We start from the raw sequence: 18,623 nt of genomic DNA on the forward strand, positions 1-18,623 counted from the left end.
CACTAACTCTTCCAAGCGCCTGACCAGGTGCTCCTCGTCCCAGCCGTGCTCCGGAGCTCCCTCGCGCAGCAGCACCGCCAGCAGCGCTGTCTTGAGCACGTATGAGGACAGGATGCGTCCCCACTGGGTGGCGGCCATCGGGTCCAGCCCACGGGCACCCAGGTCACGCAGGGCTTTAAGTAACTGCAGGCACTTGAGGTAGCAGGCACCCGGAGGGGCCCGTTCCTGCAGCCAGCCCAGCAGCTTCTGCTCTTGGCGCGCGGTGTTCACGCTCCACAGCGCATCTGCGCGCAGGCCGCCGGGGAGCTCCGACAGGGGCCCGACGGGTGAAGGTGGCGGTGGCGGTGCCACGAGGAAGACGCCGTCGCCTAAATGGACGGCGGGGATGAGACGCACGGCCATGGAAAGGCGGCAGCAGCCGTAATCGGTGCGGCAGGGCAGGATGTGTAGAGTGGGCGGCTGCTCGGCGCCGCCCGGGGTCAGGCTGACCCGACAGCGTCCCTCCAGGCTGTAGCGCACGGTGGCCAGGGAGCGCTGCAGGTGCGACTGGAACCAGCGCAGCACTAGGGTGGCCGAGAGGTGGCGCCGGCCGCGCACTTCCACGCAGAAGCCGTCCGCGAAGGGCTTGCAGTCCCGGAGCCAGTGGCTCCCAGAGGCCCCTGGAGGCGCCTTGAGTGCGCACACGAAGCTGCCGTGGAAGGCCGGGGACAGCGCGGGCTCGGAGCCCAGGCTCCGCGGCTCCAGCGCCACTAGCGGCGGCAGGCGCAGGGGCACCAGAACGTCGAAGCTGTCGGGCCGTCGGATTTTGTGCTGCTCGTAGGCGCTGCCCACCTGGATGAAGTCTCCGCGGAAGGCCAAGGCCAGCGCCCCCCCGGGGATGGGGCCTGGGGACCCGCGGGCGCGGCCAGCCCGCACCAGCTCGCCCACGATCCGGCTCACGTGTGCCTTGCTGTGGCCCAGCACGTGCGGCGACAGGCGCACCTCGTGCTCGTAGTAACTCTCCAGCAAGATGCCGAGGCTCGGCTCTCGGAAGTGTCTTGGCGAGAGGGTGGAGTGGCCCCCGAGGCGGGGAGACCCGGGCAGGAAGCGCTGCCGGACAGCGTGGCGACAGCGCAGGAGGATGTAGCCGAGGAGCAGCAGGACGCCCACCTTGAGCAGCGGGAAGCCGCCGTCCGCGCCCTCGGGGCCGTCGGGGGGCTCGGCCCGGGCGCCTCCGCTGCCCCGCAGGACATGGTAGAGACACACGAGGGCAGTGCACAGGCCGGTCACCACCGGCCAGAAGACGCGCAGGTTGAGGGTGTAGTGCACCGACATTCCGGGCGCCCGGGCGGCCCAGGGCGCGAGCCCCGGCGGCGCCACCAGCCCAGCATGCGCGCAGCGCGCCGGCAGCCCCGCTGTCCCCGTCTCCTTCGCCTCGGCGGCGGCTCCCCGGTCGCAGGGGCGGAGGAAGCCGCCCTCCAGCTCGGCCTCCTCTCTCAGCTCAAGTTGTCCTTCCAGCCGAGGCCGCCCTGCGCTCCGCGGCTCGGGGCCGCGTTCGGCCCAGCGGCCCTCTCCGCCCCGCTGCCCGCGGCCAGCTTCTGGCCCAACCGGGCTCGCCCCCTACCCTGGGCGGCCCTTGCCGCCGGGCTCCCCCGCCCCTCCCCTCCGCGCTCGTTCCCGTTACTCCGGCCCGGGAGTTTCCTCTTCCGAGGGGAGGCGAGGCCGCCCAGCTGGCGGGAAGGAAATGCCGAAGTCTGGAGCTGCGCGCCGAGCTGGCGGGAGGGGTTGGCCCCCTCCTAGGCCTCCGCCTCAAAGCGACGGGGGCGGTGGGCAGGGACTTCAGGACACGCTTGGAACTGGCCTGCCGCGGGCCACCCTCATCCTCCCTCCCCGCAGGCAGAACTGGGAAGGCCCGGATTCCGGGGCGGTGGCCTTGCCCGGGGAGCTTCGGGAGCTGGACTCGCAGAAAGTTACACTGGGAAGTTGAAAGGAGGAGAAAGAGCTCGCACCGAGACACTCCCTCCCCGCCTCTCCCCTCCCCTCCCCTCCCCCTCCCGCGAGGCGCGGCGTCGGTGGCGTAGCAGGCCCTGCGGTGCGCCAATGTCTTTTATTCAAAACGATAATTACCGCACACCTACTGTGTGCCAAGCAGGAGGCTAGGTGCTGGGGGAATAGTTCACGAAACAGACGTTTCTGCCCTTCCTAAAGATTGCAAACTTAAAAAAAAAACAAAAACAAAAACAAAAGAAAAGGGATCCCATAGCAGAAAATGCTTTGAATGAAACAGCCGTATGGGGGAGTGGGAAGGTGCCCGGTGCTCTGTGGAAGCTGGAGCTTCTCTGTGGGGTGCCCCCTGGTCTGAGATCTGAAGGCGGAGGAGCCAGCCTTGGGACTATGACAACAGCCTTTACCAAAGATGTGCTGTGTGCTGATCACCTTAAATCCTCACTCTCACGTTAACCCTGTGACAGGGACATTACTATTTTCCCCATTTTTCAGATAAATGGGCACAGGTAGGTTCAGTGGCTTGCCAAAGGTCACACAGCTTTAGCAGGGCTGTGCCTTGAACACAGGCACCTGGCTCCAGAGAAGCCAAGAGTGAAGACTCAAGGAGGGGACCAGGGATTCCTTTCCTCAACTGCTGGGGTGAGTCTGTGTCCTTTTGCATAAGCTACACTGGGACCTCGGTCCGAGGAAGCTTTGTTTTGTGGCATAACTAGGGAGCACTCCCTGAAATAATCTGGATTTAAATAATTGTCTGTATTTATTTACACTCACCACACGTTCCGTGCTCCCACCATCAATTAAGGAGACCCAGGGTGGTGCAATAAAAATGTCCAGAACCCCGCTGCCCCCTGGGAATCAGGACTGAGGATGGGTCGTGGGTTAAGCACCGAGAATACTCTCAGGAAATCCTGGGTCGAGCCTCTTGGGGCTAAGCAGACCTGCTTTCAGATCCCATGTCCACTACTATAAGCTAAGAGACCGCAGTCTATCCGTCAGGATCCTCAGGGTCGCAAGTGACAGAAACGTGGCTCGAAGACTTGGTTGCATCTATTCACTGGGACAGATGTGCAGGGGATCCCGCTTCGGCATGGCTGCATCGTTACTCTCCATCCACTTACCAGCTGGGCTTTCTTCCGAGCTGGCTGCACTCTGCCAGGCCCTCTCCATGCGCCCCGGCTGCTCTAGCCTCGCAGTATCCTTAGTGCAGAGGGAGAGAGAACTTTGCTTGCCTGAAAGGTGCAGCGAATGCCATGCCTGGGGACTGGTCATATGCCAAGCGACCACGTGAGAGAATGCACTGATTAGCTGGGCCTGGGGTGGTGCTCTGGGCTCAACTGTGTCCCCTCAAAATTTATATGTTGAAACTCCAACCCCCAATGTGACAGTATTTGGAAACAGGGCCTGTAGGAGAGAATTAAGGTTAAATGAGGTCATGAGGATGAGCCCTAATCCAACAGGACTGGTGTCTTCATAAGAAAAGGAAGAGAGATTTCTCCTTGAGCACACACCAAGGAAAGGCCTTGTGAAGACAGAGAGAAGGTGACCATCCGTAGGTCAGGAGGAGAGCCCTCACTGGACCCGGCCAGACTTTGATAGTGGACTTCCGGCCCCCAGAACTGCGAGAAAATCAATTTCTGCTGTTTAAGCCACCCGTCTGTGGTATTATATAGGTAGCCCCAACTGATTAAGACAGTTGGTACCAACTCTGGAGCCAGGAGGCAGGCCCTGTCCAAACCATGGGGCCCATGGGAGGGGTATCCCTCAAGCAAAGTCCAGGAGCTGTGCTGGAAAAGGGGGAGGGGATGTTTTGGCATGTGAAAACAGGTGGTACCACATTTGGATAAGTCCCTTAACCTCACTTGAATCTCCCCAGCTACAGAATGGGGGTAATACTAACGGGGTGACCTCCTTCCCTAGCAGGTATGGTGGCATGCTAACATCAACCACTCAATGCTCAGAGATCAGCAAACATTGCTCGGTAAATATCTCAGGCTTGTGGGCCATATAATTTCCGCTACAACCACGCGGGTTGTCCGCTATAGTCCAGAGCAGCTGTATTCATTTTCTGGGGATGCTATGACAAATTGCCACAAACTGGTGCCTTAGAACAACAGGAATTTATTCTCTCACAGTTCTGAGGGCAGCGGGGCTGTGCTCCCTCTGAAGGCTTTAGGGAGAATCCTTCTTGCCTCGTCCAGCTTCCAGTGACTCCAGGCGTTCCATGGCTTGTGGCTGCATCACCCTCATCTCTGCCTGCATCGCCACATGGCCTTCTTCTCTGTGACTGTATCTTCTCCTTTCCTGTGTGTCTCATAAGGACACCTGTCATTGGAGTCAGGGCCCACCTGGGTAATTCCCAATTATCTCGTCTAGAGACCCTTAGTTATGTCTGCAAAGACCCTTTCTCCAAGTAAGGTCACAGTCACAGGTTCCAAGGGTTAGGACGTGGACAGATCTCTTTTGGGGGGTCTACTGGAAAAATCTGTTTTCCCTCCTGTGTCTCCTTTACTACTTACACGAAACTCTTCACTTCTGACCCTCTAGTCACCAGACGTGTGAAGGTTTTTCCCCCACGACAAGCAATTCTGTGACACTAGCTGCATGTTCTACAATTTAACTCAATTTTGACACTACCCGCTGCCCACATAGATGCCAATTGCCACAGAGGAGGTCTCCAGGTTCCCCACAACTTCTGTCTGACTTGGCTAAAATTTGGAGGTTCCCATGACACCCCTCTCGGATTCGATTTACTTGCTAGAGCAGCTCGCAGAACTCGGAAACACTCGTGTTTACCAGTCTACTGAAGGACGTGATAAAGGATTGACAGCTGGATGGAGAGACACAGAGAGTGAGGTCTGGGAGGGTCCCGAGTACAGAAGCTTCTGTCCCCGCAGAGTTGGGTGCATCACCATTTTGGTGTGTGGATGTGTCACCCACCTGGAAGCATTCTGAAGCCCTACTATTGGGATTTTTATGGAGGCTTTTTTCACGCAGGTATGATCACTTACTAACTCCGTTTTCCTCTGGAGAAGTGTGGGGAGGCAGAGCTCAAAGTCCTAAACTTCTAATGATGGCTCGGTCTTTCTGGTGACCAGCCTGCATCCAGGAGCCCACCGAGTCACCTCCTTAGGACAAAAGATGGGCCTAGTGTTATCACTTGGGCGATTACAAGGGTTTCAGGAGCTCTGTGCCAGGAACTGGGGGCAGAGACCGATCTATGTATTTTCTGTTATCTCAGAGAAGCCATGATTCAGTACACTGAGTAAACGATGTATTGCTGTTTCTGTTTTTTCCTGCCTGTAATCGGTTTCCATAGCTCAGTTCCTCCAAAGAGTTCAAGGTACAGGCCTCAGAACTTGGCACTTGAAAAATCTACTCTATGTGTCAGGGCAAATACAAACTCATGTATTCATTAATTTATGACCCACCTTTGTGGGTCCTTACCATGTGCCAGGCAGAGGGGAATGTGCGTGCAAACACGGCACCCCGAGCTGATGGATTTAAGCGCCGCACGGTGTGGGTGGATGCAGAAAACAGCCACTGTCTTGTAGACTTCTGATAATTACTTCATTAAAAATCTCCTTTAATGTTTAATATTTGACAAAGGCCACTGCCGGTGCTGAAACACATACGTACACACAGCCTGCCCACATTTCTGATATCCCAGAGGAGTGTCTTATGGAGGAACGGCAGGCTGAGGAGAGGAAGAGAGAGGAGGTGACTCATTTCCCGCAGGAGGCCCGGGGACGGCTCACGGGAGGGGACACGTGAGCAGGCTCTGAAAGATGGGCAAAGACGGGACTTCGTACCATGGCCATCACGTGCCTCCTGGACGCGGCCCTTCCTGTGTATCTCCTGAAAAGCTCGGGACAAACCCAGGGAGGTCAGTGCCATTATCAATGTCACTTCGCACGTGGAGAAAGTGAGACTGAGAGAGGGCACTAACTCATTCACAGTCACTCAGTGGCAAGACTGACTCCAGAGCTGGGCCCCTAACTGCCACGTTCACTCTTTCACCTCGTTATGAGGCGTCAAAGCATAGGAAGGCAGGTTAGTGTATGTTCGTATCTGTCTCCGCGACCAGGTGATGAGGTTCTCGGGAGCAGGGACTTGGCCATAATCATCTTGGTATCGACAGCACCCAGTCCCATGACTGGAACTTTACAGGGGTTTGTTGAATGAATGAAAGAACGAGTGAATGAATGAAAGTTCCACTTTTGCCAGGAGAAATTCAGGGAGGCCATTCCAGGTAATGGAGACAAATGTGTGAAGGCACAGAGGTCCGAGTATGTGACAGTTGAGGGGAACGAGACGTGGGTCCTGTTGCAGAAGTCTGGAGATTCTGAGTGGTCACTGGGGCATTCGCCGGCCATCTATTCCAGCCTCTTCCAGTAAGGCTTCCTCTGCAGCGGGGGCTGGACAGCAGAACACAGTTGCGCATTCCCTGGCAGGAGCTGCCCAAGATACCTGCTTTGCCAGGGCAGCTGGTGGCAGAGGTAGTGCTTCTGAAACCCCCGCTGGGCCCTGACTCTGCAGGCTGCTCACTGGGTGGGCAGAGGCAGTCGCTCCCTGGGTGGCCCAGTCTGCCTTTCTGGAAGTTCTGTTCAGTCCTTTCCTGCAGCTTTCCCGCAGCTTCTCAAACTATCTGAATCAATGACCTGTTGCTGTCTCTTAAAAATTTCCTGGTGGTTCTACTATGCACGACTATTACAAAGCACATGGCACCGGCCACTCAGAAAACCCACACGGGTCTAGCCTCTACTCAGAGAGACCATGAACCACACTTTTGTAGATGTCACACAATATTAAATTGACACAGATGTCGCTAAATACTTAATCTGAAGTGACTGGAGCAGGGCAGCCAGTAACAAGGGGGCCTGACACACAGCTTTGCCAACAATGCCGCCCAATACTTGATGGTGACCAAGTTACCCAAACCTATCTAAGCAAGAGCGGGGGCACAGGGGAAGTGAAACGCGGAAGGAAGGAGGGTGCGCAGTGCGGTGCCTTACTGAGCTGGCCACAGCTCTGCAGCAAACAGCTGGCGCTCCAGTCTGAATGGGACACAGAAGCCCCGAGGAGGCAGAGGCAAGGAAGAGGCAAAAGCCTTGAGGAAAGAGAAACCATGGCACGCCAGGGGAGGGTAGGAAGTGAGGGTTGTGAGCAGCTGATCCAGAAATGGTGGGTGGCAGAGCTGATGTTGGGGTGCAAGGGCTGCTGTGTGCCTGGATGACATGCCAGGTCTGCCCGTCCAAGGGAGCAGCTGCTGCCCCTGCTCCCGGTGAAAAAAACTGAACTCAGGCGGCGGCGTGAGGCGGGGAGGCACTGTAGCCTGGTTCCCTAGAAAACAGAATCTGCGGGGATGGCGTGCATGTGAAGTGCTCTGGCGGTGCAAGGCCGGCGACGCCGCAGCGAGGGCAGAGGGGAAGGAGGAGGGCGCACACACCGCGGTGCATCACTGAGCTGGCCACAGCCCTGTGGCGGACACGGCTGGCTCCCCAGTGGATGGTTCCGTCCCATCTCCTGCCTCTCGTGTGCTAATGTGTGCCCGCCGAGCATTAACTGCCCGCACTTCCTGGCTATGTCATCAGGCTGATGATGGAGAAGCCAGTCTCTGCAGGTCTAGCTTGGTCTGTGCACACGCTGACAGTCTCTCCCTCTCAGCTGGTTCCATGAGAAGGAAGTCCTTGGTTGTGGGTGGCAGTGATGGCACCCGGCTCTTTCCAATTGTGAAAATGGAGTGTGTTATCGTTAGGGCTGCTCTGGGCAAGAAGCAAGGCAAAAAGCACCGGCCTAGGTGTGCAGACAGGGCCAGATGGGTCTGGGGCGGCTCATAAACCGGGTCTAGTACAGAAACCCCCCTGGGGGAGGTGTCTGCTAAATGATTCTGGAGGATGAATTGCCAGACTAAGGAGACAGAAAAGGGCAAACACTACAGAAGTCCCTTCGCGCATGGAATCCTGGACAAATGAAAGAGCATGGCTTTCGGTAGGTCTGAACTTTGGTCTCTCTGATGGGGAAGAGGTTGAGAGATGAGACTGGGGATCTGGTCCCAACCTTGTATACCATACCGTTTGGTTAGGATGCTCCTGGTTACTAGTAGCAGAAGACCCCAACTCAGCTGATTTAAACAGCAAGGACGCGTTATAACCTCACAAATGGGAAGTCGTGGCTCCAGGCTTCCTTGATTCAATGGCTCAACCCCGCCATCGGGCTCCTTTGATCTTCCTGCTCTACCATCTAGAGACTAGCTCTCCTCCTGGTTACGAGATGGCTGCCACGGTTCCAAGCATCACATCCAGGCACAGAAGATAGACCTAGCACCATGCTTGGAACTTTATATATACAGTGGTGGCTGTGTCCCATGGATCTCTGTTTTAGAATAAGGAAATATTTCGCAGAAATCCCCTAGCAGAACTTCCTGCAGATTTCATGGCCTAGAACTGCATTACGTCCAGGCCCAAAGAGTCATGGTGTCAGGAACCCAGGCTCCTTCCACCTCCTTGCTCCACCACGCCTACATACGGCCCCGACATTTACAGTGCAACATGACATTCTCGCAAAAAAGAGTAAAAGGACAAAGGATGGGCATGTCACGGAGCCACACATTCCAGGTCTGCACATTCCACTGGCCAGAACGTAGCCGCATGGTGTGATATTTAATACAATATATTTGGTCTTTGTCCCCATTTCTGGCACAGAGCTCCTAAAACCCTTGGGTTTTCCTAAATGACGAGAGGAGCAAGGTCTCTCGTTATGTCAACGAGGTAACGTTTCTTCCATCGGCATCTAAGGATCAGGGCTGGTTGCCAGGATAACCGATCATTAGCAGGTTAGAATGTTCAGTCCCACCCCACAACCTCCACGGTGGGGAGAGGGGGCTGGAGGTCGAATCAATCACCAAACAGCCAATTATTTAATCAGTCACGCCTATGTAATGAAGCCTCCATAAAAACTCAAAAGGACAGGATGCGGAGAGCTTATGGCTGGTGAACACGCGGAGCTGTGGGGAGGGCGGTGTGCTTGGAGTGGGCATGGACACTCCAAGCCCCTTCCCCACCCCTCGCCCTATGCTTCCCTTCCGTCTGGCTGTTTCTGAGTTACATCGTTTCATGATTAACTGGTGATCTAGTAAGTAAAACGTTTCTCTGAGTTCTGTGAGCCTCTCTAACAAGTTAATCGAACCCAAAGAGGGAGTTCACTGGAATCCTGATCTATAGCTGGTTGGTCAGATGGAAGGTGACAGCCTGGACTTGCAATCGGCATCTGAAAGAGTAGAAGGTCAAAGCAAGGGCACGACGTGGAACTGAGCTGAATTGGAGGACACCTAGCCGGTGTCCAAGAATCACTTGGTGGTACGGGAAAATGCCCTTCTACGTAGTGGAACTGGTCCCGGGAATGTGCATGGCTACGTGTAATAATAGCAAGGGAGGCTGGGAAATATAATCATTATCCTAGACAGTACGTATCCTGCTAAAAATAAGGGTTTTATTACGACGGGAGAAAAAGAGAATAACTATCAGGGGACGATCATCAGTCTTTGCTGTAGCAGGCAACCAACAGTATCTGCTCCACAGGCTGCGGTTGGATCAGATCTATCCTAATTGTGATTCATTATTCGTGTACTTATTAATTAAATGTATTTCTAAATATACTGTAAGCTTTTTGTTCTTGTGAACAGGGACCGTATCTATCCTGTACACACTCGATTACTAATTGCTGAATGACCGAATGAATGAAATAATGAATGAATAAATAAATCTTATTGCCGAAATCCAGCAAAATGGCCCTATGTTGATAAAGAGCTTTTCACTAGAGAATGTTCTACCCTGGTCTCCATTTTCAAAGCCACTGTTTATATGAGAGTCATGAATAATGAAACCAGCATCAGTCACAGGCAAGCTCTGGTCTGGCAGAGATGAAGGGCGAAGAGAGCTAATGAGTCTGTAATGCAGTTTCGTGCCAATAAAACGGAGCGATATTAAATTCAAGGCCGTGAGATTTACACTATAAACCCAACACAACCAGAAAGAGCCCGACTCCCTACCTGCTCCAGCTCTTCCAGTCTGAGTCATTTTATGGACACAGACTTCTCACTGACATTGTCTAGAGATGTCATGGTGAGAATTCTGACAGCCATTTAATTTCTGACTGGAGGACCAACAGGGCCAGAAGAGACTCAGAACTGAATGGAGCATAAAACCCGAGTTCAGGGAGCCGCTGTGTGCGACGTTAACGAATCCGATACGGGGCCCCGCATCTCCGTCCCCTGCTGTCAGTATGGAGACAGAGCCCTGTGTCCTGAGTGTTTATCCGTGCCCCGCGCAATGCTCGACTTGAGCACGTCACGGGACTTCACGCATTCAGCCCTTGCCTCACAGAACCACCTTATGAGGTAGGTTTATTTTTATCTCCGTTTTGTAGATGGGGAAACTGAGGCATAGGCACTTTGTCCCAGGTCACGGAGCAAGAAAGTAGCAGAGCTGGGATCTGAACCCGCACCTCCCATGCTGATAACTTTAACCACCCCACACACCGCCCTGAGGCAGTTGGTTCCGAAAGGGCACTGGATGATGTTTTCCAGGGTCCGGGGAAAAAAAGATCAAATTAAGACATATGAAGGGAATGTTTCATAACGCCCCATTTACAGCTGAGCCTCCTCTTACAGTGTAAGGACATTTCAAAGTCAGCACGTAGCAGAAGAAAAATGTTCTTGGTTCTAATGGCCCTCAGTATGTCGGCTCAGGGGTCTGGATTACACATCAGTCAAAGCTAACTGAGCAGTCCGCTTCTGATTGACGCGTTTCACTGCATCTAAATTTTCTCTCGAAAAATCATATACGCATGTTGGATTCCAGTGAGCGGTATGCATACGGAGGTGTTTCGGGGTGCAGTATATGTACTGGCCTCAGCAATTGCCTTTAAAATATATCGGAAAGCGAGATGGATTGATGAGGGCAGAGAGGGATGGAGAAATGGAAGACGATGCAGCCGGCGAAGTGACGGTGGCATCTCAGTGGTGGGTATGTGGGTTTCTCTGTAAAATTCAGATTTCTCGGCTTGTTTGAAAAAATGTTTTTAATATGATGTTGAGAGAAAAAAACACATTTGGAAATCTGTCACGAACCTGCTATTTTAGAAACTGATACTCTTGTCTCTCATTGGCTATCGCAGTCAGACTTTTCTCATCGAAACCAAAGTTTCAACAGTGGAGCACCCAGGGAAGGCACTGGGTTGAGTGCATGGACGAAGCTGTGTGAGTAACAGTGGCTGAGTGACATGGACGACGGGAGACAACAGCAAGATCGGCCCTGTAAGTACAGCGATTTAAGTAAAGAGGTTGCCCGCACTATTTAAAGTGCTCTCCCACACCCCAAAGCGTGTTTGTTTATGTAGCCGAATCTCAACCACTTAAATTTGCATATGATATGGTTCTAATATGGTTAGCTCTGTCCTTTAAGAGTATGCTCTTCCATTCCATTGGATGTTGAAATAACTATTTTCTTCAGAGGAGAAACTGACGTTAATGATAATCATGGACGGTGGCTTTCTCTCCTCCAGCCCTACCTTAGCAAAGTGAAAAGCTAGCAGTCCTAGGTCAGTCTTCCAAATCACTTCGTCTGCCACTCGCATGTGGACAAGGCTTTGTCTGCTTTGCGCCTTGTGATCTCCCCAGTGTCTGGCACCAGAGTCACTCTATAAATATCTGTTGAAGTCGTTTTACTGGCCCGTAAAATCTAAAGGGCTGGAGGGAACAAAAGCCTGTGAGATGCACTGACCCTGTGGTCTGACAGACAGACAGGCTTGCAGCAGGGCCAAGCCCCACAGAGACGTCCTGTGATCATCTGTCTAAGGACGCAGCAGTCAAGGTGTTCCAACCAGCGAGGACAGAACCGTGTCCTGGCAGGGTCCCTCAGTGCAACGCATGCTCTGCACATTTCACTTAGGACGTCTTTCTCCCAAGGAGGGGAAGTATTGCTCTTTCATGCGCCTCAAAAGCCCACGAGATCCTTGTGTTTTCACACCCAAAAAAGGACCACTTGGGATTTGCATTTCTCTGGTACAGAAAGAAGAAAATAGACTCATCAAGGAAGCACAGCAGAGACGAACCCCAGAACCCCCGCTGGGAAGCGTATTCCCCGCACTCTGGGTTGGCACAATAGGAAATTCTGCTACCTCCTCGCCAGACCTGGCTTCTTGGCACCTGGGTGCGTCCCTCAACCCACAGTGGTCCACATTTCTGAGCCCCTGCTACGCATCAAGCACTGTTTTCCAAACGTGTTATCACTAATGCTCACGGCCACCTGTGACGGCGGGTATTAATGTCATCTCCCAGTTTACAGATGAGGAAACTGAAATTCAGAGGGGTGACAAAGCTTGTCCAAAGCCATCCGGCCAGGAGCGGCGAGAACCAACAGTGAAAGTCAATTGCACCCAACTGACGCCTTGCCACCACACCGTGACAAGTCTCTGAATTTAACGTCAAAGCAGCAGTGCTGTTCTTGGGCTTCGCTGTCAATGAGGACCAGAACCGAGGCCATCGATGCAAGCTCCCACAGACAGCGGTCTGGTAAGAACGTTCTCGTGGGTTTCTCTTATTTCTGCTTCCTTGGCATCCATCCTCTCTTCTGGTGATAATATCCTGATTTTTCTTCGGAACCCTCTGCCAGCTCTCAGTTTGATTAGGGTGGCACTGGCCACAACCCCCAACTCCAGGAGCAGACACATGACCTAGGCCTGTCCGTTGAAAGTACAGCATTCCCCTGCTCGCTATGTGATTCCGAGTGAGAAGGTGACCCAAGTTGATCCATAAGTATCAATTAGCTTTTGCTACATAACAAATATCCCAAACCTTAAAGGCTTAAATAACAAACATTTGTTATTTTTCACAATTCCGTGGGTTGTGGTAGGGTGGTTCTGCTCTAGGCCAACTCAGTTGATCTCTGTGGTCTCTCGGTGACTTGCGCAGAGCTGCATGTCTAGGATGGCCTACTCAGTGTCTGGTGGTTCGCAGGCTGCTTTGTCTAAGGACAGCCAGAACTGCATGTTTATGCTCCACGTAACTTCTCAGCCTCCAGTGGGCTATTCCAGGCTTGCTTCTGTGGCAGCAGCATTCAATGAAATCCAGAGCAAAGACTGAAAAGCAGATTGAGCCTTAGGCTTGGAACTCACACACTGTCACCTTTACCATTCCACTGGTCAACACGACTTACAAATCCAGTCCAGAACTAGGGAATGGAGTAATAAATTCCACCTCTTAGTAGAAGGAGCTATAAAAAATTGAGGCCATTTGCAATTTATTCCAGCGTCGACCTTGAGACTTTCGCTGGACAATTTAGAAAGAGAAGCCCTTTCTCCATCAGAGCTGCTGGTCCATTGGGCTGCAAGCCTGGAGATGCTGGCAGGCACCTTGCTACCACTGGAGAAAGGCTTGCTGGAGAGGGAAGGACCACAGAGACTAGAGACAGAAAGTGCTGATGGCTTCATCTGAGCTGCTGGATCCAGCCAGGCCTGGAGCTAAGACTGTATTTAGGTTGGTTTGAGTCTCTCCTCTAAGGGAAGTGGGAGAAAGGAGGGTTTCCTTCCTTCTGAATGCCTTGCTCAGATTCCCAAAGCCCGCCTCTGAAATGGTGGCAACAGCTGTCCTCCAAAATTGGATGCTGTCTCAGCCCCTTTGGGGGTAACAGAATGCCGTAGGTTAGGCGGCTTATGAACAACAAAAATTTATTTCTCACAGTTCTGGAGACTGGAAGGTGCATGATCGAGACGCCAGCAGGTTCAGAGTCCGGTGAGAGTCCGCCTCCTAGCTCACCGACAGCTGCTTCCAGCTGTGTCCTCACATGGCAGAAGGGGCGAGGGAGCTCTCTGGGGTCCCTTTTACAAGGGCTCCCGCCCTGTCCGTGAGGGCTCCACCCTCGTGACCTCGTCCCCAAGCGCCCCGCCTCCTCACTCCATCACACCGAGGGGCGGGATCAAACGTGGGAACCGTGGGAAGGACACGGCTCGGTCCGCGGCCGAGTCCGGGCGAAAGAAGGCAGCCCTGGTGTATTTCACGTGAGTGTTTGCTTTGACTTCAACAGAAATGGGGTAAGGCTGCAGAGATTTTCAGAAAAGATGCCACGAAATGTGGTAACATGCTAATTTCATGAGGAACAGGTCTGCTGGAACCCTCTGACCTGCAAAAGGCGCCTGGTTTTGAATACTGGTCACTTGTGTAGTGGTATCTAAATCTCTTCATGGGCATCCGAATCTCTATATAGTTTTCCCGTTAGAGTCAAAAAGAGAAGCCCCATCCCAAAACCAAACCCCGAAATGTTCACAATTTGGCTATTTGTACTTCTAAGACCGTTCAGAAACAAACACTTGGAAATGAAAGCGGAACACATGGAAACGGATGGAAATTGTCACACGGCAGAAAGAGGCGGCAGCACGAAATGGAGACGGGGAGGAGAGAGAGAGGACAGGAGGGTCACGCTGGAAACTGCCCCTCTACCACGGAGTCTGTCAAGCACACGCCCCTCGGCGAGTTTAAGACGGACACTGGAAATACGCCCCTGTCCCCTCACTGTCCCAGTCCCTGCTGGGTGCAACTAGCATTTAAAGACGCTATTTCTCTTCCACATGGTCCCAAGAAACAACTACTTATAAAGCTCGACCAGAGAAACTGAGTGATGGGTTCCAGCCCTGGAAAAAAATCAACAAGGAGTATGGAGCGTCTGGGAGACAGCACAATGCTGTTATTGTCTGGGAAGTTTAAGAAATGATTTCGAGGATATCTTCGACAGTGCGTGCCTTTCACCGTCCTTGCTGACTCGGGAACCTCCCCCATCCCATCCCCATACTGGAAGGGATGAGAGAGCACGAACAAGTCGCTCCCTTTCTCTGAAAGCTATAGCAACTGTCATCCTTTGGATTGTCTCTGTCAACTGCTGCTTCCAAGACTCTGACTGGAGGGTGTGACACGCTTCGTCCAAACCGCCCGAGCCCATCACTGAAGTAGGTGTGATTGCCACGTTCTCGGGAGCCTGCGGACTTGGGCTCCGAAGCTCTCGAGCACTGGCCCCAGCCTGCCGGGGCTGGAGGGCTGGCGTGAAAGGGTGCCCATCCGCTGACGGCCACGCTGCCAGGTTCCGCCTGGCCACATCGGGCTGCCTGGAGCCTGAGCAGGATCTTATTTGTGGCCCGGTGCTCTGGCCGTCGGCCTGACAAAATGCTGAGGCGCCTTTGTGCGCCCTTCACTTGAACACAGAAGCCCTTCGCCTTCCCTCCTTTGTTAAAGCCACACTGTGAAGAAAGGAGTGAAATCAGCTCTTTTTACAGCCCTCTCCAAAGGTCAGGCTTTCTTCCGTGGCTGGAAGTGGCCCGTGACACGGTGTGCACATCAAAGGGATGGATTATCAGCCCTGCCTTCACCCCAGGGCTGTGCGCGGCACATAATCTACCTCCCTTTCTTCTGCAAAGTCACCTGGGGCTTGATTTGATGTATTTCATTTCCGACCCTGTGTGAGGGACCCCCCCCACCCCCCGCCAGCTGAACAAGACCTGCTGTAGATGTTTCTCATCCCTCAGCTCAAGCGCAACACCGTGCACACATACGTTCACTGGTTTTGGAAGCTACGTTTTAATATCTAAAGCAATCTACCTGGATTTGCGAGAAATTTACATTGGTTAAAGGGCTACAGGAAAGGCTCCACGGTAGGAAAAGGAGAATAAAATCAGTAAGAAAATCGTAATCAAGACTACACTTACTAAGAGTTTACTATAAATGCTAAGCTCTTTTTATCTTGCGTTCCTTAATTCTTACAATCTCTATGAAGCAAGTTATGTTTTTCAGCCCACTTTAAAGATGAGAGTAAGCCCAGAGCGGGTAGTCAGCTAATGTTTCCTATAACACCCAGTAAACAAATATTTTAGGTTTTGCAGGCCATAGGCATTCTGTTCCAAGTTTTCGAGTCTGCCAAAACAGCCACAGGCATGTAAAGGAAAGGTATGGTTGCGTGCCAATAAAACTTTATAACAACGGCTGGATTTGGCTCCAGGACCAGCTTGCTGACCCCTGATCTAGAGATGTAAAATCTAGATCAAGTTCATCAGGCTCGTGGTTTAGCTGGGATTTGAGCTACACTTATATACGCTGTTCTGCATCTTGGTTTACCCCCACTACAGTAAATCTTGGAAATTTTGCATATTACAAAAAGCAGAGCCATTTCATTCTTCATAATGGCTGCAGAGTAACCCCAGGATGGCTCAATGGTAAGTTTTTAACTGGTCCCCTCCTGGTAGGTACTGAGGTCGGTTACAATCTTTTGCTATCATAAATAATGCTGCAGCAAATATCCTTGTATACATGTTATTTTGCACGTGTTGAACTTTATCTTCGGACTGGCTGCTGGAGCTCCAGCCATCATATCCACATCCCAGGCTGGATGCAACACTTGGGGGAAGGCAAAAAGAGCCAGTTCCAGCTGCCTGCTCCATTCCTGAGAAGCTTTCCTGGGAGTCCCACTGAAGAACTTCTGATTATATACCACTGACCCAGATAGTCAGTCCCGTGGACACACCCAGCTGCAATGTGGAGAAAGATAACACTGCCTTCATGGAGCCCAGTTTGGAGGCTGTGACATCAAGTAAGAGATGATGGTGGCCAAGACTTGAGAAGTGATGATGGGTTTGAACTTTTGAAAACTTCCAGATAATCTCCAGCTTTGCTCAGGGCTTTGCTTAGGAATCACTATCAAGCCAGCAGCTCCTTTAGAAAGTGACTTATTCCTTCCTTCATCTTTGTTCAGCCAGAATAAGAAGAAGGAAATGAGGAAGGGGGAGGAACGGCTTCCCGCTGTTGGGCTCCTTCCGTGGAGAATGGACAACCACCCCCATGCCCACCTTGCCCGAGACAACTGGACAGTCCGAGCACCGGCCTGGACCCCCGTGGACTGCACGCCCCAGAGAATTCCAAAGACGTGAGCCTGGTCCAAGCTGTCCTTCCTCGCCGTGGCTTTCTGAAGGTTCCTCCCCTCAGACAGGGATAAAGTATGAAGTATAAAGTGACCATCGGGAGGCCGGCCTCAGCCTTAGCTGTCGCCCAGGGAGGGTGTCTTTTTCTCCCTATATGGAGATGCCCTTTCTCCTCCTCCCATCTTCCCTCTACTGTAGGCCTTGTTTTGACTATGGCATTTTACAGAAAAGTTGCAGATAATTTTTTTCCGGCCCTACGTCTTCCCCCTAACAAACGCTTAACATCGTTAGCAGCACGCTTCCTTCTGCGTCAGGTCACATGGAAACGGGAATGCTGTGCCCACACGCTCCCATCAATACCACTGACTTTCTATTTCCTAATTTCACACACAAAAACTCTTCAAACAGCTCAAGTAGATCCGTGGTCCTCCTGAACCCTAAGTGAAGTCGCTGCAAAGTGCTGTGGCTCCAGAAGGATGGGGGTGGTGACTCCGAGAAAGTCCTCTCTGCCCGCCAAGGCAAAGGATTTGAGGAGGTAAAACGACAGATCTTAAGATTGATTCGATGTGGAGGGTGAGAATGAAGAACGAGTCAGAAGGATGAATTCTGGCCTCTAGTTTACACAGCTGGGTAGATCTTTAAGCTCCAGTGGCTGGCACTTTATCTGGCACAGGGCAGATGCTTAATAAATGTTTGTGAATGAAAAAAAAACAAAAAAACCCATTTTTCCAAAATCAGTCACTTCTCTTGATATGATTTCCTTATTTCTGTCCTAACTTTGATTGTTTTCCTAGTTATTCAGCCTGAAGCTCACCACTGACTCATCTTTCTTTCAGGTCCTGTATTAATTAGTCAGGGTACTCCAGGGACATAGAACCATCAGGATGTGCATACATAAAGATGACTCACAAGGAACTGGCTCATGTGATTACGGAGGCTGACAAGTCTCAAGATCTGCGTCGGCAAGCTGGAGACTCAGGAGAGCCAATAGCGGAGCGCCAGTCTGAAAGGCGGTGACTCCAGACCCACGAGAGGACCAATGTCCCAGCTCAGCGGCCGGGCGGGAGGAATCCCCTTTACTTTCTGGAGGGTCAGCCTCTTAGTTCTGTTTAGGCCGTCAACTGATTGGCTGAGGCCCGCCTGCCTCAGGGAGGGCAACCTGCTTCACTCAGTCTACTGATTGAAATGTTCATCCCAGCCAAAACCACTCTCACAGAAAGACCTGGAATGATGTCTGACCAAATGTTTGGGCACCCTGTGACCCAGTCAAGTGGACACATAAAATTGGCCATCACTAGTCAACTTTACGTGTCCACCTAACTAATTAGCCAACGAGTCGTCCTCTTCTGAAGAGCTGCTTTCTATGCAGTCCGGAGAGAGGTGCTGGAGAGGGGGTAACTGAGTGGAGTCTGATGATGGGACTTGTCAGAAAGGTGAGGGCAGGATGGAGGAACTTAAGCTGGAGGGGTGGGGAAGTCCGGGGACCGCTAGAAGCCGCTATGACCTCCGGGTCTGATGGTGCAGGCAGAGGGGATGTGCCAGGCACTGTTCAAAGCACCTGACACACATTACCTTAAAAAAGTTTGAGATGTAATTCACATACTGTACCATTCATTGATTTAAAGTATACAATTCAATGGCTTTTCGTGTATTCAGAGTCAATTTTAGAACATTTGAATTAT

At 52.3% G+C, this 18,623-nt stretch overlaps 1 protein-coding gene and 2 long non-coding RNA genes across 3 annotated transcripts in view; 2 read left to right on the forward strand and 1 right to left on the reverse strand.

Moving 5' to 3' along the window:
• ITPRIPL2 (ITPRIP like 2) overlaps positions 1-1,973 on the reverse strand; it is a 6,902-nt gene extending 4,929 nt beyond the window's left edge. The window contains exon 1 of the mRNA XM_025046088.1: positions 1-1,973. This exon is cut by the window's left edge and continues 4,929 nt beyond it. Coding sequence (XP_024901856.1) covers positions 1-1,314 — 1,314 coding nt within the window. The 5' untranslated portion in view covers positions 1,315-1,973.
• A 9-nt stretch (positions 1,974-1,982) lies between these two features.
• On the forward strand, positions 1,983-11,297 carry LOC112479119. Its single transcript, XR_003046046.1, has 4 exons — positions 1,983-2,625; positions 4,531-5,869; positions 10,144-10,381; positions 11,161-11,297. It is a non-coding gene; the product is annotated as an uncharacterized LOC112479119 (long non-coding RNA).
• A 14-nt stretch (positions 11,298-11,311) lies between these two features.
• On the forward strand, positions 11,312-18,582 carry LOC112479121. Its single transcript, XR_003046048.1, has 2 exons — positions 11,312-12,556; positions 17,778-18,582. It is a non-coding gene; the product is annotated as an uncharacterized LOC112479121 (long non-coding RNA).
• The last annotated feature ends 41 nt before the right edge of the window (positions 18,583-18,623 follow it).

The sequence above is a fragment of the Pteropus alecto genome, unplaced genomic scaffold (assembly GCF_000325575.1).
Source record: "Pteropus alecto unplaced genomic scaffold, ASM32557v1 scaffold34, whole genome shotgun sequence".
Classification (NCBI taxonomy): Eukaryota; Metazoa; Chordata; class Mammalia; order Chiroptera; family Pteropodidae; genus Pteropus; species Pteropus alecto.